General features: G+C 42.3%; 1 protein-coding gene across 5 annotated transcripts in view; it reads right to left on the bottom strand.

Moving 5' to 3' along the window:
* lrch1 (leucine-rich repeats and calponin homology (CH) domain containing 1) overlaps positions 1–25157 on the bottom strand; it is a 502659-nt gene that overhangs the window by 296086 nt on the left and 181416 nt on the right. For all 5 annotated transcript variants that reach the window (XM_073046169.1, XM_073046165.1, XM_073046167.1 and 2 more), the window contains exon 2: positions 21784–21928. In XM_073046169.1, the coding sequence (XP_072902270.1) occupies positions 21784–21896 (113 nt within the window). In that variant the 5' untranslated portion in view covers positions 21897–21928. The remainder of the gene's footprint in view (positions 1–21783; positions 21929–25157) is intronic.

Raw genomic sequence — 25157 nt, 5'->3', positions numbered from 1 at the left:
TAATCCGTTAGTGTTTCTGAGTAAGATGAAAAACAAAAAAAGATTATTAAATTGGAATTTAATGTTACAAGAGTACAATATTTTAATAACTCATATTAAAGGCAAAGATAATGTAATTGCTGATTGTCTATCTCGATGTTAAATGTACAATGTAATTTTTTTTATGGAGTGATATTTTAACATTTGTAACACTCCTATGTAATTTGTCAGCTGATGTATAATAATACTATATACTGTCTATGTTGTAAATTTTATACATCTGTTTTTTTTTTCTTTTGTAAGTAATTGTTAAAATTTTGTTCTTGACAGATCAAATTTCTTTTTTGGAGGGAGGTGTTACGTACCCATGGGTATCTTGTACTTGTCATGTGACCATGATGTAATTGAGGCTATGCTGGACATGAGGTAATGGTCTTCTGATAGTGGAGTGACGTCATTTTCCCACCAGTGAGAGGTCATGTGATAGTTTTTTTCAACAGGGTATAAATGGAGAACCCCACCCTGTGACGGGGGCAGTTCATGGCTGAATTTGCCACTGACTCCATGTTGCTGCGTATTCCGATGTTATGACACAGTTTTGTTTAAAAATGGAGTTTTTCTTTCTGTCATAAGTCTCAAAGGTTATTGCCGGCAGTTTTGCTACAATACAGCCAATTCAACAGTGGCGAGCGAAGACTCATTGAAGTTCGGAAAATCCTGAAGGATTGAGAAAGTTGGTATTGACGGTGAAACCGGTACGATCTTATTTAATCTTCGTACAAGGAATTAGTAACCTGCAAGCCGAGATAACTCCTGCTAAAAGGGGCAGAAAGAGTTGGATGCAGAGCTTCACCAAGGTCAGTGCCTTTAAGCCGTTTCATTTTCTTCATCGTAAATCCTTTAAACAAAGCATACTTTGACTGGGATCAGCAGTAACACTACGAAGGAGAACTTAAATTACTTTCAAGGGAAGTCTCTCCCAAGCGATTGTGTAAACTTTGGACTTTCGCATTACTACTTCTAAGAACTGTTTTCGCATTATCGCTCTAAGAACTGTTCAAGTTGCCGCATAGCAGCTGACTTCCGATTAAGTTAGTCGTTTGTTTATTTTTGGGTTTTTTTTAAACAATGTTTAATAAATGTTTTATTTGTTATAAAAAACCTGTCTCAATTATATATTCATTGTTGCTGGATCATAACACAACAATGTGCTCAAAGACATGAAGTACAATTGTTTGTGTGTTATTTGTTCAGGCAGATTGTGTTTGTCTATTATTGTGACTTAGATGAAGGTCAGAGCACATTTTATGAGTAATTAATCCAGAAAAATATTTAAATGCAAAAGGTTCACAAACTTCTTCTTCCAACTGTATATGTAGTGCCTATAAAATGTATTCAACCCCTCCCAGAAGTTTTCATGTTTTATTTGTTTTACAACATTGAATCAAGTGGATTTAATTTGGCTTCTTGACACTGATCAACAGAAAAAGACTCTGTTGTGTCAAAGTGAAAACATCTCTGTAAAGTGATATAAATTAATTACAAATATAAAACACAAAATAATTGACTGCATAAGTAAGACACACCAAATCATCACTGGTGCAGCCAATCGATTTTAGAAGTCACATGATTAGTTAAATGGAGATCACCATTTGCAGTCAAGGTGCTTCAATTGACTGTAGTAAAAATACACCTGTATCTGGAAAGTCCACCCACTGGTCAGGCTGTATCCTGGCAAAAACTGCACCATGAAGACAAAATACAGTCCATGCAAGTGCAAGTCAGGAGATGGGTACAAGAAAATTTCCAAGTACTGTTAAGAAAGAATGACACAGCTATAAATCTGCATAGCGCAGGCCGTCCTCAAAAACTGAGTGACCATGCAAGAAGGGGACTAGTGAGAGAGGGCACCAAGAGACCTATGATAACCCTGGATGAGTTACAAGCTTCAGTCGCTGAAATGGAATAGACTCTACAGACAACAACTGTTAGCTGGTGCATCACCAGTCACAGTTTTATGGGAGGCTGGCAAAGAGGAAGTCACTGTTGAAAAATATTCACATGAAATCTCAGCTAGAGTTTCTTCAAAGTCAGCTACAAGAAGGTTCTATGATCTGATGAAACCAAAATTGAGCTTTTTGGCCATCAGACTAACCACTATGTTTGGCATTAAGCCAAACACTGCACATCATCAAAAACACATCCTCCCTACCATGAAGCATGGTGGTGGCTGCATCATGCTGTGGGAATGCTTCACTGCAGCAGGCCCTGGAAGGCATGTGAAGGTAAAGGGTAAAATGAATGCAGCAAAATACAGAAATCCTGGAGGAAAACCTGATATGGTCTGCAAGAGAACTGTGACTTTGGAGATTTCTTTTCCAGCAGGACAATGATGCCAAATATAAAGCCAAAGCTACACAGGAATAGCTTAAAAATAACAAAGTTAATATCCTCCAGAGGCCAAGTCTGAGTCTAGACCTCATTCCAATAGAGAATTTGTGACTGGACTTGAAAAGGGCTGTTCACTCATGATCCCCATGTAATCTGAGAGAGCCTAAGCAGTTTTCTAAAGCAGAATGGGGGAAAATTGCAGTGTCCAGATGTGACAGAAATCTATCCACACAGACTCAAGGCTATAATTGCTGCCAAAGGTGCATCTACTAAATACTGACTTGAAAGGGGCGAATAACTTATGCAATCAATTATTGCGTGTTTTATATTTGTAATTAATTTAAAGCACTTTGTAGAGATCTGTTTTCACTTTGACACAAAAGAGACTTTTTCTGTTGATCAGTATCAAAAAAGCCAAATTAAATCCACTGTGATTCAATGTTGTAAAACAATAAAACATGAAAACTTCAAGGGAGGTGAATACTTTTTATAGGCATTGTATACACTTCTTACTGTAATTCAGTTTTTATTACAGCTATTAGAGTCTTTTTGGATAAGTCTCTATCAAATTTGCACAACATGATGGAGCACAATTTGTCTATTTATTCTTGCAAAATCACTCAAGCTGTGCCAGGTCAGTTGGGGAGCAGCAGTGGACAGGAATCTTGAGGTCTCGCCAGAGATGTTCAAACAGGTTAAGATCAGGACTCTGGACCACAAAAGGACATCAATTTTCTTCATTTGTAGCCACTGCATGGTTACTCTGGCAGTGTGCTCTGGGTCATTGACCTGCTGAAAGACAAATTTCCTCTGCAGTTTAAGCTTTCTGGGAGAGGCTGGCAGGTTTTTATCTCAGGATCTCTCTGTATTTAGCAGCATTCATCTTCCCATTAATTCTAATCAGATTTCCAGTCTCTGCTGATGAACAGCATCCTGATAGAATGATGCTACCTCCACCATACTTTACAGTAGGGATGGTGTTACTTTGCTCATGTGCAGTATTAGATTTATGCCATTTGAACACAGTGTTGAGGCCAATAAGTTCCACATCAGTCTCACACTTCCACAAGACCTCTTTCACATCTTTACAGCATCTTCCAAGTGAGGATTTGCGAAGTCCTGACAGTCACCTTTGCCACTAGAACCAAAGAACCATAGAACATTACAGCATAGAAAAAGGCCTTTTGGCCCTTCTTGGTTCTGCTGAACCATTTTTCTGCATAGTCCCACTGACCTGCACTTCGGCCATATCCCTCCAAACCCCTCTCATCCATATACCTGTCCAAGTTTTTCTTAAAAGTCAAAAGTGAGCCCGCAGTCACCACTTCATCTGGCAGCTCATTCCACACTCCCACCACTCTCTGCGTGAAGAAGCTCCCGCTAATGTTCCCTTTAAACTTTTCCCCTTTCACTCTTAACCCATGACCTCTCATTTTTTTCCTCCCCTAGCCTCAGTGAAAAAAGTCTGCTCGCATTCACTCTATTTATACCCATTATAATTTTATACACCTCTATCAAATCACCTCTCATTCTCCTATGCTCCAGGGAATAAAGTCCTAACCTATTCAACCTTGCTCTGTAACTCAGTTTCTCAATTACCAGCAACATCCTTGTAAACCTTCTCTGCACTCTTTCAACCATATTAATATCATTACTGTAATTAGGTGACCAAAACCGCACACAATTCTCCAAATTCGGTCTCACCATTGTCTTATACAACCTCACCATAACATTCCAACGGTTATACTCAATACTTTGATTTATAAAGGCCAATGTACCAAAAGCTCTCTTTACGACCCTATCTACTTTTGACGCCACTTTTAGGGAATTATGTATCTGTACTCCCAGATCCCTCTGTTCTACTGCACTCCTCAGTGTCCTACCATTTACCTTGTATGTTCTACCATGGTTTGACCTTCCAAAGTGCAATACCTGACACTTGTCTGCATTAAACTGGCCTCCACAGCTGCCTGTGGCAACAAATTCACCAGTCTGGCTAAAGAAATGCTTCTGCATCTGTTTTGTAAGGGCACCCCTCTATCCTGAGGCTGTGCCTTCTTGTCCTAGACTCTCCCACCATGGGAAACATCCTTTCCACATCTATACTGTCTCAGCCTTTCAACATTCGAAAGGGCTCAATGAGATTGCCCTCATCCTTCGAAACAAGAAGGCTGCGAGTGAACGGCTGATTTCAGGAGCAAAGGCAGTTTTACTACTCAGAGTAAAAAAGAGGCAAGACAGTGCAGGTGCATGACATCAGCCAGTAGAGCGCGAAAGGTTTAGAAAGAAGACCGCCATATTCAGCGGGCAGTGCTCGGAGAGAGCAGCAGAGTGAGAGGCAGCAGAGTGATAGGGCTTTGGCTCACTGGGCTTAGGCAGTAACGGGACAAAGCGAAGTAGGTCAACCTGTCTTATTTGCAGAAAGGAAGTAGTATGTGTGTGAGGCCTGTGTTCCGTGCTCGGTGTCAGATGTGGGAGGTCTTGGAAACTCCCAGCTTCCCAGACAGCCATATCTGCACCAGGTGTGTCGAGCAGCAACTCCTGAGGGACGGAGTTAGGGAACTGCAGATGCAGCTCGATGACCTTCGCCTGGCCAGGGAGAGCAAGGAGGTGATAGAAAGGAGTTAAAGGCAGGTGAGAAACAGACAAGTGGGTCGCAGTCAGGAGGGAGAAGGGGAAGAGTCAGGTACTAGAGAGTACCCCTGTGGCTGTCCCCCTTAACAATAAGTACTCCTGCTTGAGTACTGTTGGGGGGGGCGGGACAGCCTACCGGGAGAAACAACAGTGGTTGTGCCTCTGGCACAGAGTCTGGCCCTGTGGCTCAGAAGGGTATGGAAAGGGAGAGGAAGACAGCAGTGTTAGGGGGTCAGGCAGGCAATTCTGTGAACGCAGGACAGAAACTCAGATGGTAGTTTGCCTCCCAGGTGTCAGGGTCCGGGATGTTTCAGATTGCGTCCAAGATATCCTGCAGTGGGAGGGAAAACAGCCAGAGGCCCTGGTACACATTGGTACCAATGACATAGGTAGGAAAAGGAAAGAGGGCCTGAAAAAAAGACTACAGGGAGTTAGGAAGGAAGTTGAGAGCAGGACCTCAAAGGTAGAAATCTCGGGATTCCTGCCTGTGCCATGTGACAGTGAGAATAGGAATAGGATGAGGTGGAAGATAAATGCATGGCTGAGTGGTTGGAGCGGGGGGCAGGAATTCAGATTTCTGGATCATTGGGACCTCTTTTGCAGCAGGTGTGGCCTATATAAAAAGGACAGGTTACACTTGTATCCCAGGGGAACCAATATCCTGGCGGGAAGGTTTGCTAAAGCTACTGGGGAGAGTTTAAACTAGAATTGTTCGGGGGTGGGAACCAAACTGAACAGACTGGGGAAGAAGAGGTTGGCTCTCAAATAGAGAAAGTTTGTAGACAGTGCAAGAGAGAGGATAAACAGGCGATAGAGAAGGGACACGCTCAGTCCAAAGGTTTCAGATGTGTCTATTTTAACACAAGGAGTGTTGTGATCAAAGCGGATGAGCTTAGAGCGTGGATCAGTACTTGGGAGATATAATGTGGTGGCTATTACACAGACCTGGATAGCTCAAGGACAGGATTGGTTACTTCAAGTGCCAGGTTTTAGATATTTCAGAAAAGACGGGGAGGGAGGCAAAAGAGGTGGGGGCATGGCACTATTGATCAGAGATAGTGTCAAGGCTGCAGAAAAGGTGAACGCCGTGGAGGGATTGTCTACGGAGTCTCTGTGGGTGGAGGTTAGGAACAGGTAGGGGTAGAATAAGTTAACTGGGTGTTCTTTATAGGCTGCCCAATATTAACAGGGATATCCAGGAGCAGATAATGAAATAGATCCTAGAAAGGTGAAATAATAACAGAGTTGTCATGATGGAAGATTTTAATTTCCCAAATATCAATTGGCATCTCCCTAGAGCAAGGGGTTTAGATGGGGTGGAGTTTGTTAGGTGTGTTCAGACAGGTTTCTTGACACAATATGTAGATAAGCCTACAAGACGAGAGGCTGTACTTGATCTGGTATTGGGAAATGAAACTGGTCAGGTGTCAAATCTCTCAGTGGGAGAGCATTTTGGAGACAGTGATCATAATTCCATCTCCTTTACAACAGCATTGGAGAGAGATAGGAACAGACAAGTTAGAAAAGTCTTTAATTGGAGTAAGGGGAATTATGAGTCTATCAGGCAGGAAATTGGAAGCTTAAATTGGAAACATGTCCTTCAGGGAAAAGTACAGAAGAAATGTGGCAAATGTTCAGGGGATATTTGTGTGGAGTTCTATATAGGTATGTTCCCATAAGACAGAGAAGTTATGGTAGGGTACAGGAACTGTGATGCACAAAGGCTGTAATAAATCTGGTCAAGAAAAAAAGAAAAACTTACAAAAGGTTCAGAGAATTAGGTAATGTTAGAGATCTAGAAGATTATAAGGCTAATATCAAGGAGCTTAAGAATGAAATTAGGAGAGCCACAAGGGGACATGAGAAGGCCTTGGCGGGCAGGATTAAGGAAAACCCCAAAGCATTCTATAAGTATGTAAAGAGCAAAAGGATAAGACATAAAAGAATAGGACCTATCACGTGTGACAGTGGGAAAGTGTGTATGGAACCGTAGGAAATAGCAGAGGTACTTAATGAATACTTTACTTCAGTATTCATTACGGAAAAAGATCTTGGTGATTGTAGTGATGAATTGCAGCAGGCTGAAAAGCTTGAGAATGTAGATATTAAGAAAGGGGATGTGCTGGAGCTTTTGGAAAGCATCAAGTGGATAAGTTGCCAGGACCGGATGAGATGCACACCAGGCTACTGTGGGAGGCGAGGGAGGAGATAGCTGAGCCTCTGGTGATGATCTTTGCATCATCAATGGAGACGGGAGAGGTTCTGAAGGATTGGAGGGCTGCGGATGTTGTTCCTTTATTCAAGAAAGGGTGTAGTGATAGCCCAGGAAATTATAGACCAGTGAGTCTTACCTCGGTGTTTGGTAAGTTGATGGAGAAGCTCCTGAGCCCCAGGTTTTCTGATTTAGGAGAGGTATAATATGATTAGGAATAGTCAGCATGGCTTTGTCAAGGGCAGGTCGTGCCTTACAAGCCTGATTGAATTTTTTGAGGATGTGACTAAACACAATGATGAAGGAAGAGCAGTAGATGTAGTGTATGTGGATTTTAACAAGGCATTTGATAAGTAACCCCATGCAAGGCTTATTAAGAAAGTAACAAGGCATGGGATCCAAGGGGAAATTGCTTTGTGGAACCAGAACTAGCTTGCCCACAGAAGGCAAAGAGTGGTTGTAGACAGGTAATTTTCTGCATCACGGTCAATGACCAGTGAAGTACCTGAGGGATCTGTTCTGGGACCCTTACTCTTAGTGATTTTTATAAATGACTTGGATGAGGAAGTGGAGGGATGTGTTAGTGAGTTTGCTGATGACACAAAGGTTGGAGGTGTTCTGGATAGTGTGGAGGGCTGTCAGAGGTTGCAGCGGGACATTGATAGGATGCAAAACTGGGCTGAGAAGTGGCAGATGGAGTTCAACTCAGATAAGTGTGACGAGGTTCATTTTGGTTGGTCTACAGTGATGGCAGAATGTAGTGTTAATGGTAAGACTCTTTGGCAGTGTGGAGGATCAGAAGGATCTTGGGGTCCGAGTCCATTGGACGCTCAAAGCAGCTGCGCAGGTTGACTCTGTGGTTCAGAAGGCGTATGGTATATTGGCCTACATCAATCATGGAATTGAACTTAGGAGCCAAGAGGTAATGTTGCAGCTATATAGGACACTGGTCAGACCCCACTTGGAGTACTGTACTTAGTTCTGGTCGCCTCACTACAGGAAGGATGTGGAAGCCATAGAAAGGGTGCAGAGGAGATTTACAAGGATGTTGCCTGGATTGGGGAGCTTGCCTTATGAGAACAGGTTGAGTGAACTCGGCCTTTGTCCTTGGAGTGAAGGAGGATGAGAGGTGACCTGATAGATGTGTACAAGATGATGAGAGACATTGATCGTGTGGATAGTCAGAGGCTTTTTCCCAGGGCTGAACTGGTTGCCACAAGAGGACACAGGTTTAAGGTGCTGGGGAGTAGGTACAGGGGAGATATCAGGGGTAAGTTTTTTACTCAGAGAGTGGTGAGTGTGTGGAATGGGCTGCCGGCAACAGTGGTGGAGGCAGATACGATAGGGTCTTTTAAGAGGCTTTTAGATAGGCACATGGTGGTTAGTAAAATAGAAGACTATAGGTAAGCCTAATGATTTCTAAGGTAGGGACATGTTCGGCACAACTTTGTGGGCCAATGGGCCTGTATTGTGCTGTAGGTTTTTTATGTTTCTATGTTTCTACAGACACAGTCATTAAACGTTCCTCATATGATAACCCTTTCATTCCTGGAATCATCCCTGTGAAACTTCTCTAGGCCTTCTCCAATGCCAGCATATTTTTTCTAATATGAGGGACCCAAAACTGTTCACAATACTCAAGGTGAGGCATCACCAATGCCTTATAAAGCCTCAGTATCACATCCTTGTTCTTGTATTCTAGACCTCTTGAAATAAATGCTAACACTGCAATTGCCTTCCTCACCACCGACTCAACCTACAAGTTAACCTTTAGGCTATTCTGCATAAGGACTCCCAAGTCCCTCTGCATCTCAGATTCCTGGAGCTTCTCCCCATTCAGAAAATAGTCTGTACATTTAAATTTACTACCAAAGTGCATGACCATGTATTTTCCAACATTGTATTTCATTTGCCACTTTCTTGCCCATTCTCCTAATTTGTCTAAGTTCTGCAGCCTACCCATTTCCTCAACACTACCTGCCCCTCCACCAATCTTCCTATTATCTGCAAACTTGGCAACAAAGCCATCTATTCTATCATATACAGTATAAAAAGAAGTGGTCCCAGCACCAAATCCTGTGGAACACCATGTGTCACTGGCATCCAACCAGAAAAGGATCCATTTATTCCCACTCGCTGCCTCCTGCCAATCAGCCAACGGCCTAACCATGTTAGTAACTTTCCAGTAATACCTGGGCTCTTAACTCAGCAAGCAGTCTCATGTGTGGCACCTTGTCAAAGGCCTTCTAAAAGTCCAAATACAGGCAGTCCCCGGGTTACAAACGTCCGACTTATGGACAACTCGTACTTATGAACAGGCGGCATAGAGCCTATTATATTAAAAATTTGAGTTAAATACAATGGTTCATAATAACAAATGCACGCACTACTTTGTGATGTTCATGAAAACATTGCACAGCTTCAGTGGTTCATCGGCTCGAGGAAGGAGAATGCCATCAGATCACGTTGCCGTTAACACTGTGTTGTGTGTGTAATTTTGTATTTGGCTTAAGTTTTTCTCTTAGTTACCCTTGTAACCATGCCTCCAAAGTGTAAATCCAAAGCAAGTGCTGGTGATGCATCAAAGAAAAGGAAAACAATGACGATTGAAAATAAAGTGGAAATAATAAAGCGATCAGAAAGAGGTGAAACGCCATCGGTCAATGAAAAAGTTTTAGGCTACAGTCGGTGAACAATCCGAACAATTTTAAAGGATAAAGTGATGGTAGCATTTGAGAAAGAAGTCTGGGACCTAAAAACTCCAGAACCGAAAAAGTTTTTGACAAAAAAGTTAGCTGAAGCCTTTCATCTCATTGAAGCAGGGATGGCAAAGTTAGAGGAGCAAGACCCTAATACAGAGAGGTTCAGCAAAGTTTATCATACAGTTACCGAGGGCCTCAGCTGCTACAAGGCCATTTATGATGAGAAAAAGAAAAGCACTGCATAGAAAGGAAAAATATATACTATATACTAAGACAAACATCTGACTAACTGACGCAAAATAAGAACCGTATGTACCTATTCAGACTTACCTACAAATTCAACTTAAAGACAGACTTAGGAATGGATCTCGTTCGTGACCCGGGGACTGCCTGTACACAACATCCACTGCATCTCCTTTATCTATCTTACTTGTAATCTCAAAGAATGCCAACAGGTTTGTCAGGCTGGATTTTCCCTGAAGGAAACAATGCTGACTTTGTACTATCTGGTCCTGTGTCACCAAGTACTCCATCACCTCATTCTTCACAATTGACTCTAACATCTTCCCGACCACTGAGGTCAGGCTAACTTTTCTATAATTTCCTTTCTGCTACCTCCCTCCTTTCTTGAAGAGTGGAGTAACATTTGCAATTTTCCAGTCCTCTGGCACTATGCCAGAGTCCAAAGAATTCTGAAAGATAACTTCTAATGCCACCACAATCTCTAACGCTACCTCTTTCAGAACTCTAGGGTGCAGTTCCTCTGGTCTGGATGACTTATGTACCTTTAGGTCTTTCAGCTTTTTGAGCAACTTCTCCCTTGTAACAGGTCCTGCACCCACTTCTCTTCCTTCACACACAACATTAGGCATCCTGCTAGCATCTTCCACAGTGCAGAGTGCCACAAAATACTCATTTAGTTCATCAGCCATCATCTCATCGCCTGTAGTTATCTCTCCTGCCTCATTTTCTAGAGGTCCTACATCCACTCTTATTTCTCTGGTATTTTTAACAGACTTGAAAATACGTTTACTATCCAATTTTGATATTATTTCCTAGCTTGTTTTCATATTTCAGCTTTTCCCATCTAAAGATTTTTTTAGATGCTTTCTGAAGGTTTTTAAAAACTTCCTAATTCTCTATCTTCCCACTAATTTTTGCTTTGTTGTATGCCCTTTCTTTTGCTTTTACAATAGCTTTGACTTCCTTTATCAGCCACGGTTGTACAATGTTACTATTTGATTAGTTCTTCATTTTTGGAATGCACATGTCCTGCACCTTCCTCATTATTACCAGAAATACAAGCCATTGCTACTCTGCTGACAACCCTGCCAGCAGCTCTTTCCAATTTATTTTGACCAGCTCCTCTCTCATACCACTGTAATCTCCCTTACTCAACTGAAATATTGCCATGTCAGACTTTACTTTCTCCCTATCAAATTTCAAGTTGAACTCAATCATATTGTGATCACTGGTTCCAAAGGGCTCATTGCCTTAAGCTCCCTAATCATAGAACTATAAATAATTACAACACAGATACAGGCCTTTTGGCCCTTCTTGGCTGTGCCAAACCATTTTTCTGCCTAGTCCCACTAACCTGCAGCTGGCCCATATCCCTCCATACACCTCTCATCCATGTAACTGTCCAAGTTTTTCTTAAATGTTAAAAGTGAGCCCGCATTTACCACTTCATCTGGCAGCTCATTACACACTCCCACCACTCTCTGTGTGAAGAAGCCCCCCCAATGTTCCCTTTAAACTTTTCCCCCTTCACTCTTAAACCATGTCCTCTGGTTTTTTTTTCTCCCCTAGACTCAGGGAAAAAAGCCTGCTTGCATTCACTCTATCTATACGTATCATAATTTTATATACCTCTATCAAGTCTCCCCTCATTCTTCTACGCTCCAGGGAATAAAGTCCTAACTAATTCAACATTTCTCTGTAACTCCGTTTCTCAAGTCCCAGCAACATCCTTGTAAACCTTCTCTGCACTCTTTCAACCATATTAATATCCTTCCTGTAATTTGGTGACCAAAACTACACACAATACACCAAATTTGGCCTCACCAATGCCTTATACAACCTCACCATAACATTCCAACTCTTATACTCAATACTTTGATTTATAAGGGCCAATGTATCAAGAGCTCTTACCTACCTGTTACGCAACGTTTAGGGAATTTTGTATCTGTATTCCTAGATCCCTCTGTTCTACTGCACTCCTCAGTGTCCTACCATTTACCTTGCATGTTACATCTTGATTTTTTCTTCCAAAGTGCAATTCCTCACATTTGTCTGTATTAAACTCCATTTGTCATTTCTCAGCCCATTTTTCCAGCTGGTCCAATTCTCTCTGCAAGCTTTGAAAGCCTTCCTCACTGTCCACTATACCTCCAATCTTTGTATCATCATCAAATTTACTGATCGAATTTACCACATTATCATCCAGATCACTGATATAGATGACAAATAACAATGGACCCAGCAATGATCCCTGTGGTACACCACCAGTCACAGGCCTCCACTCAGAGAAGCAATCCTCCACTACCACTCTCTCGCTTCTCCCATTGAGCCAATGTCTAATCCAAGTTACTACCTCACCATGTATACCTAGCGATTAAATCTTCCTCACAAACCTCCCATGCAGGACCTTGTCAAAGGCCTTAATGAAGTCCATGCACAGAACATCCACTGCCTGCCCTTCATCCACTTTCCTTGTAATCTCCTTGAAAAACTCTAATAGATTTGTTAAACATGACCTACTATGCACAAAGTCATGTTGACTCTCTATAATAAAGTCCCTGTCCATCTAAATACTTGTAGATCCTAACCTCTTAGTACTCTCTCCAATATTTTACCTACTACCGACATCAAACTTACCGGCCGATAATTTCCCGGCTTACTTTTAGAACCTGTTTTAAACAACGGAACAACATGAGCTATCCTCTAATCCTCTGGCACATCACCCGTAGATACCGACATTTTAAATATATCTGCCAGGGGCCCTGCAATTTCAACACTAGTCTCGTTCAAGGTCCGAGGGAATACCCTGTCAGGTCCTGGGAATTTATCTACTCTGATTGCCTCAAGAAGACCTCATGTCTTCTTTTAGCCTTCCTGACTTCTTTCTTAAGTTTTTTTTCATCTTTTATACTCCTCAACTACCTTATTTCCTCCATTTCCTATACATGTCATACATCTCTCTCTTCTTCTTTATCAGAGTTCCAATATCCCTAGAGAACCAAGGTTCCTTATCCACTTCACCTTTAATCCTGACAGGAATATACAAACTCTGCACCCTCAAAATTTCTCCTCTGAAGGCCTCCCACTTACCAATCACGTCCCTGCCAGAGAACAACCTGTCCCAATCTACGCTTTTTAGATCCTTCCTCATTTCTTCAAAATTGGCCTTTTTCCAGTTTAGAACCTCAACCCGAGGACCAGATCTATCTTTATCCATGATCAAGTTGAAACTAATGGTGCTATGATCACTGGAACCAAAGTGTTCCCCTACACACACTTCCGTCACCTGTCCTAACTCAAATCCTAATAGGAGATCTAATATTGCATCCTCTCTAGTCGGTACCTCTATATATTGATGTAGTAAACTTTCCTGAACACATTTTACAAACTCTAACCTGTCTAGGTCGTTAACAGTATGGGAGTCCCAATCAATAAGTGGAAAATTAAAATCCCCTACTATCACAAATTTATGTTTCCTGCAGTTGTCTGCTCCCTCTCTGCAGATTTGCTCCTCCAATTCTCCCTGACTAATGGGTGGTCTATAATACAACCCCATTAATGTGGTCATACGTTTCCTGTTTCTCAGCTCCACCCATATGGCTTCGGTAGACAAGCCCTCTAACCTGTCCTGCCTGAGCACTGCTGTAACATTTTCCCTGACTAGCAATGCCACACCCCCCCAACCCTTCATCCCTCTGCCTCTACCACGTCTGAAATATCAGAACCTTGGAACATTAAGCTACCAGTCCTGCCCCTCCTGTAGCCAAGTTTCAGTAATGACTATGATGTCATAATTCCACGTGTCAATCCACGCCCTCGGCTCGTCAACCTTCCCCACAGTACTCCTCACATTGAAAAAGACACACCTCAGAAGCTTATTACCACCACACACAACCCTTCTATTTGTGACTTTGCATGAAACTTTAACATCATTTATTTTCACCCCAGCTCCACTATCTACTCTGGCACTCTGGTTCCCATCCCCCTGCAAATCTAGTTTAAACCTCACCCCACCCCCCCCCACCCCCCCACCAATAGCACTAACAAACCTCCCTGCAAGGATATTGGTTCCCCCTGTAGTTCAGGTGTAACTCTCCTCTGTTGTACAGGTCCCACCTGCCCCAGAAGAGGTCCCAATGATCCTGAAATCTGAAACCCTGCCCCCTACACCAGTTCCTCAGCCACATGTTCATCCTCCAGAGCATCCTATTCTTACCCTCACTGGCACATGGCACAGGTAGCAATCCTGAGATTACCACCCTTGATGTCCTGCTTTTTAACTTCCTACCAAACTCTCTATACTCACTCTTCAGGACCTCCTCACTCTTTCTTCCTACATCATTGGTACTGATGTGTACAACGACATCTGGCTGATCACCCTCGCATTTCAGAATGCTGTGCACGCGATCAGAGACATCCCTGACCCTGGCACCCGGGAGGCAACAAACCATCCAGGAGTCCCTGTCATGACTACAGAACATCCTGTCTATACCTCTAACTATCCAGTCCCCTATCACTACCGCTCTCCTCTTCTTCGCACCCCCCCCCCCCCCCCTTTCGGCACTGCAGAACCAGACACAGTGCCAGAGATCTGGCTGCCGCAGCTTGTCCCAGGTAAGCCAACAGTATCCAAATCGGTACATTTATTGTTGAGGCCACAGGGGAGCCCTGCTCTGCCTGCCCTTTTCCCCTCCCTTGCCTGATGGTAACCCAATTACCTGTGCCCTGCTCCTTTGGTGTAACTGTCTCCCTGTAGCTACTATCTATAAACTCCTCATTCTCCCAGATGATCCGGAGGTCATCCAGCTCCTGCTCCAGTTCATGGTTTGTTAGGAGCTGCAGCTGGATGCACTTCTTGCAGGTGTTGTTGTCAGGGACACTAGAGGTCTCCCTGACTTTCTACATCCTGCAAGAGGAGCATTCTAACATCCTGCCTGGCATTCTCTCTACTCTAAACAAACAAAACAGAACTTACCGGTACATACCCTCGCCTCTGCCTGTTCACGCCGAAGCCTGTTGAGCCAAAGCCGTCCCACTCTGACTCAGTCCACTACGCCGATGGCTGCTGTATATGGCGGCCTTTTATTTAAACCTTTGGCTCACTATGTCACATGCCTGCGCAGTCTAACCTCTTTTTCCTCATCAGTTTAAAAAAAAGGCTTCTCTCTGAGATGCCTTTACTTCTTCACTCTCTGCTTCTTGCTTCAATTTAAAAGACCGTTGGAAACTTCCTCTCCTTTGTAAACCTTTGGCACGCTACGTCACGCACCTGCGCAGTCTAGCCTCTTTTCCCCAATCAGTTAAAAAACGGCTTCTCTCCAAGATGCCTTTACTTCTTCACTCTCCGCCTCTTGCTTCGATTTCATTACATAACACCCAAGCCAGTATAGCTGATCCCCTAGTAGGCTCGACAACAAACTGCTCTAAAAAGCTGTCTCATAGGCATTCAACAAACTCACTCTAAGATCAATCACCAACCTGATTTTCCCAATTGACCTGCATGTTTAAATCTCCCATCACTACCATAATATTACCCTTTTGACTCGCCTTTTCTATTTCCTGTTGTAACTTGTGGTTCACCTCTCAGCATAAATGCTAAAGTTCTTTTACCCTTACAGTTTCTTAACAACCCACAAGGATTCAACACCTTCCTATTTTATGTCTCATCTTTCTACTGATTTGGTGCCATTTTTTATCAGCAGAGCAACACGACCCCCTCTGCCTACTTTCCTATCCCTCCGATACAACATGTAACCATTGCAACAAGATCATCCACCTTATTTCTTATACTACGTGCATTTAGATACAACACCCTGAGAACCATATTTGCTATCCTTTCTGATTCTATATCCCTAATGATTTGATACTCAGCCTGCTGGCTGCAACTAAGTCCCATCACGTGCCTGCCCTTCACGACAATCTGACTGTACGCTATCTTTAATTTTTTACCATCCGTCCTATCCTGAGTCTCTTCACTTCGGTTGCCACCCTTCCTGCCAAGTTAGTTTAAACACTCCCCAACAGCTCTAACAAACTTGCCCACGAGAATATTGGTCCCCCCTTGGGATCAGGTGCAACCCTTCATTTTTCAACAGGTCATACCCAGAAGAGATCCCAATTATCCATGAAACTGAAGCTCTGCCTACTGCACCAACTTCTCAGCCACACATTTATCTGCCAAATCATCCTGTTTCTACCCTCACTGGCACAGGGCACAGGCAGCAATCCAGAAACTACTACACGGGATGTCCTGCTTCTCAGCTTTCTACTTAGCTCTATAAATTCTCTCTTCAGGACCTCTTTGCTTTTCCTTCCTAGGTCATTGGTACCAATATGTACCAATCTATCTGCTCCCCCTCCCTCTCCAAAATGTTGTGGACGTGATCTGAGACATCCCTGATCCTGGTACCTGGGAGGCAATGTACCCTCCGGGTGTCCTGTTCATGTTCGTAATATGCCAGTACACCCATAATTCATGGTCTTCCCAGTGGATGTCTTGTGGTGATACACACCAAAATTTGAGATCCCAATACTCCTCATTCCCTGCCTTCAACTTGGCAAAGAAATATGGCAGGGATAAGACATCATAGAACAAAAGACCTAAATATTACTCATTGCACGAGGTGTATTTAACTACTAAAATTTTCCAAATCAGAATCAGGTTTATTATCACTGACATGTCATGAAGTTTGTTGTTCTGCAGCAGCAGTATTGTGCAATACATCAAAAATTATTACAAGTTACAATAAGAAGTATAAAAATATAAATAGTGCAAAAAGAGACCAAAATCGTGAGGTAGTGTTCAAGTCTTCAGGCTCCTGTACCTCCTACCTGATGGCAGTAATGAGAAGAGGGCAAGAACTGGTTGGTTCTTCCTCCTTCTTGAAGCACCACTTTTTGAAGATATCTTTGATGGTGGGAGGCTAGTGTCTGTGATGGAGCTGGAAAAGTCTGCACCTTGTTTCGATTGTGTGCATTGTGGTGCCTTCACACCAGGCGGCAAAGCAATCACTCAGAATGTTCTCCAGGGAACAGATGAGGAAATATGCGCAAGTCTTTGGTGACATATGAAACCTCCTGAAGTATAGGTGCAGGAACACTTTTTTTGTGACAACACCAATATGTTGGGCCTGGATAGATCCTTTGAGATGTTCACACCCAGGAACTTGAAGCTGCTCACCCTATCTACTCCTGTCCGCTGATGTTGAATGCTAGGTTGTTGCTGCAACACCACTCAACCAGTCAATCTATTTCACTCCTGTACACTTCCTCATCATCTGAGATTCTGCCAACATCAGTGGTGTCATCAATGAATATATACAGATGGCTGTTTGAAGCAGGTGAGAGCCCCCAAGTGCATCAATGAATCCTTGAAGATGTTCCTTTACATTCCAGCCAATTGATTTGCACAGGTTTTATGCACTCTGTCAGATGTACAATTGGGCTCTGATGCCTTGTGAGGGTTCACCCTTATGACATCATCTTCCTGAAAGAGCTTTAGCAATACTCCAGTTTGAGATATCTCTGGTTTGCTGTGCACCACTTCAGAATTTGGCCAGCCAGCTGAAATAACTTCAACTTTAAGATTACACCAGCATGCCAGCTGGAATTCCAACAGAACTTTTACACAAAACTCTCACATACTTGATTCACACAAGAGACAAAGTCAGGGACATGGGGACTCAGTGACAATTACCCTCCATTTCACCTCACATTACAGAAAGCTAATCAAGTAGAAGATTGCCATAATTTTGGAACCATTAGAACTTTAGACTTCTCTAGAGTAGTTCTTCATGTTACCAAAGAAAGTAGATTGTTTTCCTGCAAGCAAACCAAATACTGTATTATTTCAGGAAGGCAAGCAGATTTTGAAAGCTATTTGAAAATAAAATATACCATAGATTTCTGTGGCTATTCTGCTGCTTTCTAGAAAGTGAATAAACAGTATCCACAAAAACTGTGACAAATTTTGCAAACCCAACACTGTATGGTTCTATCTAGGCTTCATACTGACAAGCAATACTAGAAGCATATAACTTTACTCAGTCTTTACTGTTGATATTTTCTCAATTGTTGCTTTTGTAAAATCTTGACATGAAAATATAAAGTATTAAAATAGTATATTGACTGTACCAGCAATTGTGGGACATGTCAGAGCAAACTCACTGGGTAAATGGTCTAATTCTGATCCGATATCATACGTCACTGAGGGCTTTGGACTATATTGGTACTTTCTTTGTGTGAATACATTTCTTTGGTCGCTATTTTGAATGCGATTTTTTGTTTGTTTTTGCACATTCGCCACAGAGAAACACTGTTTTGTTCACTGTATCTATTATGGTTGAACAATAATTAAACTTGATTTGATTGATTGATTGATTTAAAATCCAGGACAGAGGATATAAAACAACAGAGAAACTAACTGGAAAATGACTGAAGTACCAATTGCTTTTCTTAATGGATCATATAGAACTACAGTCGGCCTTCCTTATCCGCGGGGGATTGGTTCCGGGACGCCCCGTGGATACCAAAAAACGCAGATGCTCAAGTCCCTTATTTAGCCTGACTAGTGCAATGGTCTTTAGGACCCAGTGGAACCCCGGACCTTATTTAACCTGTCTCAGTGCAGTGGACTTTAGGAGCAGGCGCAGCTCTGAATCCGCAGTGTTTCTGTTCACGAAAATAATCACGATTGAAAATAAAGTGGAAGTAATAAAGCGATCAGAAAGAAGTGAAACGCCATCGGTCATTGGAAAAGCATTAGGCTACAGACGGTCAACACAACAATCGGAACAATTTTAATGGAGCATGTGAAAGCCCCTGCCCCAATGAAAGCTACAATTATTACTAAGCAACTCAGTGGTTTAATTATTGAAATACATATGTTTCTTCAGTGCTTTATATGCATAGAAAGGTAAAATGTATACTATATACTAAGACAAACGTTTGACTAACTGACGCTAAATAATACTGGATGTACCCGTTCCGACTTCAAATCCGACTTAAAGACGGACTCAGGAACAGAACTCGTTTATAACCTGGGGACTGCCTGTACTTTTAAATCATCTCTAGATTAAATTATAGTACCTAACACAATGTAAATGTATGTAAATAGTTGTTATACTGTATTGTTTAGGGAATAATGACAAGAAAAAATAGCCTGTACATGCTCAAATAATGAGTGTTGGAGAGAGAACTTCCAGGGGCATGCGGAACTCGCGGATAAGGAGGGCCGACTGTATTCAAGCTCTAGTGATTAGACAAATATGCCAGGATTATCCCAATTCAGTTCTTGTTCTATCTTAAACCACTTTTGTACATTGATAAATGAATGCTGCAGTTTTATTTTATGTAATTTGGATGTTAGAATTTTTTATGACTCAAGTGTACAGTTTGTTGCTTGCTAAAGGACTTCACAGGATGTGGTTAAGGCTGAGTAAATGCCCCATCAGCTATGGCTGGAAGGGAATTAATATATTTCCCTTGTCAAAAAGAAACCAATCTGGCATCCATAGCTACAGTGAGTGACTAAAGCACAGATATTGAGGGGTAAAAAAGGGAACTAGCCCAGAATTGTTCTGCTATTAAAACATACTGTATGGAAACAACACCATTTGGCCCACCATATCCAAAACAATCAGCTGGCGGCCATCTACATTAATTACATCTCTGTGCATTTGATCCATAGCCTTCTATACCAAGGTGATACAGGTGTTTATCCAAACACTTCTTAGATGTTGTCAGTGTCTCTCCTTCTACTATACCATCTTCAACAGTAGAGTACCCATTACTCTCTGGTGATAAAGAACCCCCTCAATTCTCCTCTGAATTTTGTACCCCTTACTTTAAAATCTACATCCTCTAGTTTTATCTAGGGACAAGATTCTTGCAGTCTACCCTATCTATAAACCTCATAATTTTATATACAGTACTGTGCAAACATCTTAGGCACATGTAAAGAATGTACAGTGAAGATGCTTTCAAAAAATGCTTTCAAAAATAATGAAATGAAAAGCTTCTAAACATTAAAAATAACTATGAAGAGCAGGACACAGTAAAAAACAAAATCAAATCAATATTTGGTGTGACTACCCTTTGCCTTTAAAACTGCATCAATTCTCTTAGGTACACTGCCATGCAGTGTTATAAGAAAACCAGCTGGTAGGTTGTTCCAAGCATTTTGAAGAGCTTGTCACAGTTCTTCTGCAGACTTCGGCTGTCTCGCTTGCTTGTCTCTCCAGGTAATTCCAGACAGCGTCGCTGATGTTGAGATCAGGGCTCTGTGGAGGCCATACCATCTGTTGCAGAACTTCCTTTTCTTCTTTTCACTGAAGATAATTCTTTATGACCTTGGCCGTATGTTTGAGGGCATTGTCCTGCTGCAGAATGAAGTTGAGACCGATCAGATGCCTATCTAATGGCATTGTGTGTGATGGATGAAAATATGCTTGTACTTCTCAGCATTGAGGATTTCATTAATTCTGATCAGATCACCATCTTCATTTGCAGAAATGCAGCCCCAAACCTGTAAAGAACCTCCACCGTGATTTACTGTTGGCTGTAGACACTCATTCATTTAGCACTCTCCAGATCTTCTAAGGCCGAACTGCCTCCTGTCTTGAGCCAAAAATATCAAATTTTGACAAGTCAGTCCAGAGCACTTGCAGCCATTGTTCAACAACCCAGTACTTGTGTTTTTGTGCACAGATGAGACTCTTGATTTTGTTTCCACTTCAGAGGAATGGCTCTTTGAAAGAAACTATTCCATGAAGACCACTTCTGACAAGCCTTCTCCAGAGTGTAGAGGGGTACACTTCAGTTCCAGTGGTTTCCATGAGATCATGATTGACTTTTTTTTGTAAAATCTAAAATTTGCCCTTTTCTACTGATATACTAATAGAGATGACAAAAATAAACAACCTAATACAAAATTTATATTTAAAAAATTCTGGGGCATCTAAAACTTTTGCACCTCAGTCATGGTCCATCTTAACTCCCCTGCTCCAGGGAAAATAGAACTATTTTTCAATAACAATATGGCTAAAATATTTTATATGAAAACTGGCAACATCAATACCAACAGAGTGAATGGCCAATGGCCAGAGATATATCATTGTAAGACACTGGTTTGGAGACAATGGGAGTAACATGTGCCATTTTGGTTGCAACACTATAAGAAGTATGCGATTACATGCAAAGGTGACTTATCAGAAATTTTGAATAATTTGTGTTTATTTTCCCTGGATGAAGAGGCTGAAACGGTGACCTGATAAAGGTACAGAAAATAATGATGAGGATAGATAGGGTATGTATTTTTTCCAAGGTAGGGCTCATTTAGAAAGAGGTTTGTGGTGTGAGGTCTTTAAAGGAGCTGAGGGGAAGAATTTCACACAGGTTGGAGTCTGGAATGTGCCTCTCAACACTTAAGTATCTAGACAAGTACACGATTTCCAAGGCACATGAGGACAAGACACAGACCTAATGGGGGTAAATAAGATTGGTGCAGGAGGCAGCATGGACATGAGGGGCAAAAGCCTGTTGCTATGACATATGACTCTATACATCTAAATGTGAATGATCACTTCATTATACTTACTATGAGTGAACAATCATTATACTGACCTCAGGTTTAAATTCGTTAATGCCTGTAGATTAATGACTGTGTCTGGAATGACTCTGATGCAGTTATGATATAGGTTCAACATCTCCAATGAGATAAAATGGCACACTTCCATTGGAATTTCACTCAGTCTGTTCTTCGACAGATCTGCCAAGGAAACAAAATGCAGTAGTTAGCAGTTTGAATGTTGTCCTTTATACTGCCATGGTGCACTCAACAACAGCTAATTCATTATCAGAGCACACTGTTCTAGCAAACAGTTACTGACTTCATTTCCTCTGGAGATCTTAAGATCCAACCTCCAGCCCCTCAGTCACTAAACACTGAACAGCCAACATCTACCCATCTACTATCCTGGTAGAATCATCAATTCAATTTGTGCTTGCCCATGAAATCTATTTTTACCAAACTCGAATCTACTCTTTATTGCTGTGTCTAGTTACTTTGTATTTCCACCTGCAACTCCTCTAGCACACTCTACTATTTTGACAGTTTCCAGGGTCTAACAGGCCCATTTTAGTACACATGACCAATCCTCTAAAAATGACATCCTGTACCAAAAGATTTCAATGATCCTATACTTCTCAGATCTACCTGCACCTCCATCAACACCCTTTGGCTACCTGACCCTCCTCATAAAGAACTTGCTCAATAATTGCATTCACTTCCTACATGAGCCTGGTTTCCTATGTCTCTTTGTGTGATATATGGAAAGTTCCTGCTTCAGTTCTACTTAAACTCCTGGCCTCACACACTGAGGCTAGTTCTTGCTCTTGTACATAAATTAAAAGCTTCACCCCTCCCCTCCCGATCACAATCTTCATCTTGTCAGGTCACACATCTGTCAGTGGGTGAGCATCTGGGGGACAGTGATCACCGCTCCCTGGCCTTCAGCATTATCATGGAAAAGGATAGAATCAGAGAGGACAGGAAAATTTTTAATTGGGGAAAGGCAAATTATGAGGCTATAAGGCTAGAACTTGCGGGTGTGAACTGGGATGATGTTTTTGCAGGGAAATGTACTATGGACATGTGGATGATGTTTAAGGATCTCTTGCAGGATGTTAGGGATTAATTTGTCCTGGTGAGGAAGATAAAGAATGGTAGGGTGAAGGAATCATGGGTGATAAGTGAAGCGAAAAATCTAGTCAAGTGGAGGAAGGCAGCATACATGAGGTTTAGGAAGCAAGGATCAGATGGGGCTTTTGAGGAATATAGGGTAGCAAGAAAGGAGCTGAAGAAGGGGCTGAGAAGAGCAAGAAGGGGGCATGAGAAGGCCTTGGCGAGTAGGGTAAAGGAAAACCCCAAGGCATTCTACAATTATGTGAAGAACAAAAGAATGACAGGAGTGAAGGTAGGACCGATTAGAGATAAAAGTGGGAAGATGTGCCTGGAGGCTGTGGACGTGAGCGAGGTCCTCAATGAATACTTCTCTTTGGTATTCACCACTGAGAAGGAACTTGATGACTGTGAGGACAATATGAGTGAGGTTGATGTTCTGGAGCATGTTGATATTAAGGGAGAGGAGGTGTTGGGGTTGTTAAAATACATTAGGACGGATAAGTCCCCAGGGCCTGACAGAATATTCCCCAGGCTGCTCCACGACACGAGGGAAGAGATTGCTGAACCTCTGGCTAGGATCTTTATGTTCTCGTTGTCCACGGGAATGGTACCGGAGGACTGGAGGGAGGCGAATGTTCTCCCCTTGTTCAAAAAAGGTAGTAGGGATAGTCCGGGTAATTATAGACCAGTGAGCCTTACGTCTGTGGTGGGAAAGCTGTTTGAAAAGGTTCTTCAAGATAGGATCTATGGGCATTTAGAGAATCATGGTCTGATCAGGGACAGTCAGCATGGCTTTGTGAAGGGCAGATCGTGCCTAACAAGCCTGATAGAGTTCCTTGAGGAGGTGACCAGGCATATAGATGAGGGTAGTGCAGTGGATGTGATCTACATGGATTTTAGTAAGGCATTTGACAAGGTTCCACACGGTAGGCTTATTCAGAAAGTCAGAAGGCATGGGATCCAGGGAAGTTTGGCCAGGTGGATTCAGAATTGGCTTGCCTGCAGAAGGCAGAGGGTTGTGGTGAAGGGAGTACATTCAGATTGGAGGGTTGTGACTAGCGGTGTCCCACAAGGATCTGTTCTGGGACCTCTACTTCTCGTGATTTTTATTAACGACCTGGATGCGGAGGTAGAAGGGTGGATTGGCAAGTTTGCAGACGACACAAAAGTTGGTGGTGTTGTAGATAGTGTAGAGGATTGTCGAAGATTGATAGGATGCAGAAGTGGGCTGAGAAGTGGAAGATGGAGTTCAACCCGGAGAAGTGTGAGGTGGTACACTCTGGAAGGACAAAATCCAAGGCAGAGTACAAAGTAAATGGCATGATACTTGGTAGTGTGGAGGAGCAGAGGGATCTGAGGATAAATGTCCACAGATCCCTGAAAGTTGCCTCACAAGTAGATAGGGTAGTTAAGAAAGCTTAGTTAGCTTTCATAAGTAGAGGGATAGAGTTTAAGAGACGCGATGTAATGATGCAGCTCTATAAAACTCTAGTTAGGCCACACCTGGAGTACTGTGTCCAGTTCTGGTTGTCTCACTATAGGGAGGATGTGGAAGCATTGGAAAGAGTACAGAGGAAAGAAGTACTATCTTTCCTTTCGGTTAGTCCTGACGAAGGGTCTCAGCCCGAAACGTCGACAGTGCTTCTCCCTATAGATGCTGCGTGGCCTGCTGTGTTCCACCAGCATTTTGTGTGTGTTGTTGTTTGAATTTCCAGCATCTGCAGATTTCCTCCTGTTCACACATCAAAACACTCAATTGCTGCTCCCTTGGGACCTGGCTCTTGCTGGACCACATTAATTGTCCCTGAACACCTGAAAAACTGGTTATTTTGAATTATATTCATTGCCCAGTTCAGGTAAGGGTTCTGCAAACTGACTAAAACCCAAAATTTCACAAATTGGAAATACTATCAGATGAGATTACTGTTGGCTAACATTGTAAAAATTGCAATAGTGGATTGATTAGATACAGACTAATAAAGATCTTAGTTATAAATAGTTGATTAACACAGATCTGTACTACAGATTAAAAACACGCAGAATCATGAGAGTTGCCAGACCTCAGAACGCCAGAAGTGTGAATTAGTAGTTGGTGACAAGAACAGCCAAGGTGGACCAAGTGGCCTGTTCCTATATTCATGACTCCATCCAACTATTCAGATTAGTATTTACTTTCTTCAGAACCGATTGTTTCTGATGAAAGGCCATCAGCCTGTGATATTAATTCAATTCTTCTCTCTCCAAAGACTTGCCGACCCGTGAGTAATCCCAATGCATAATTTTTATTCCAACCACTGCAGTGTTTAGTGTCTGT

Source organism: Hemitrygon akajei, chromosome 5, assembly GCF_048418815.1.
Source record: "Hemitrygon akajei chromosome 5, sHemAka1.3, whole genome shotgun sequence".
Lineage (NCBI taxonomy): Eukaryota > Metazoa > Chordata > Chondrichthyes > Myliobatiformes > Dasyatidae > Hemitrygon > Hemitrygon akajei.
Note: the sequence above shows the minus strand (reverse complement) of the source record. Positions and strands in the feature narration are given on the sequence as shown.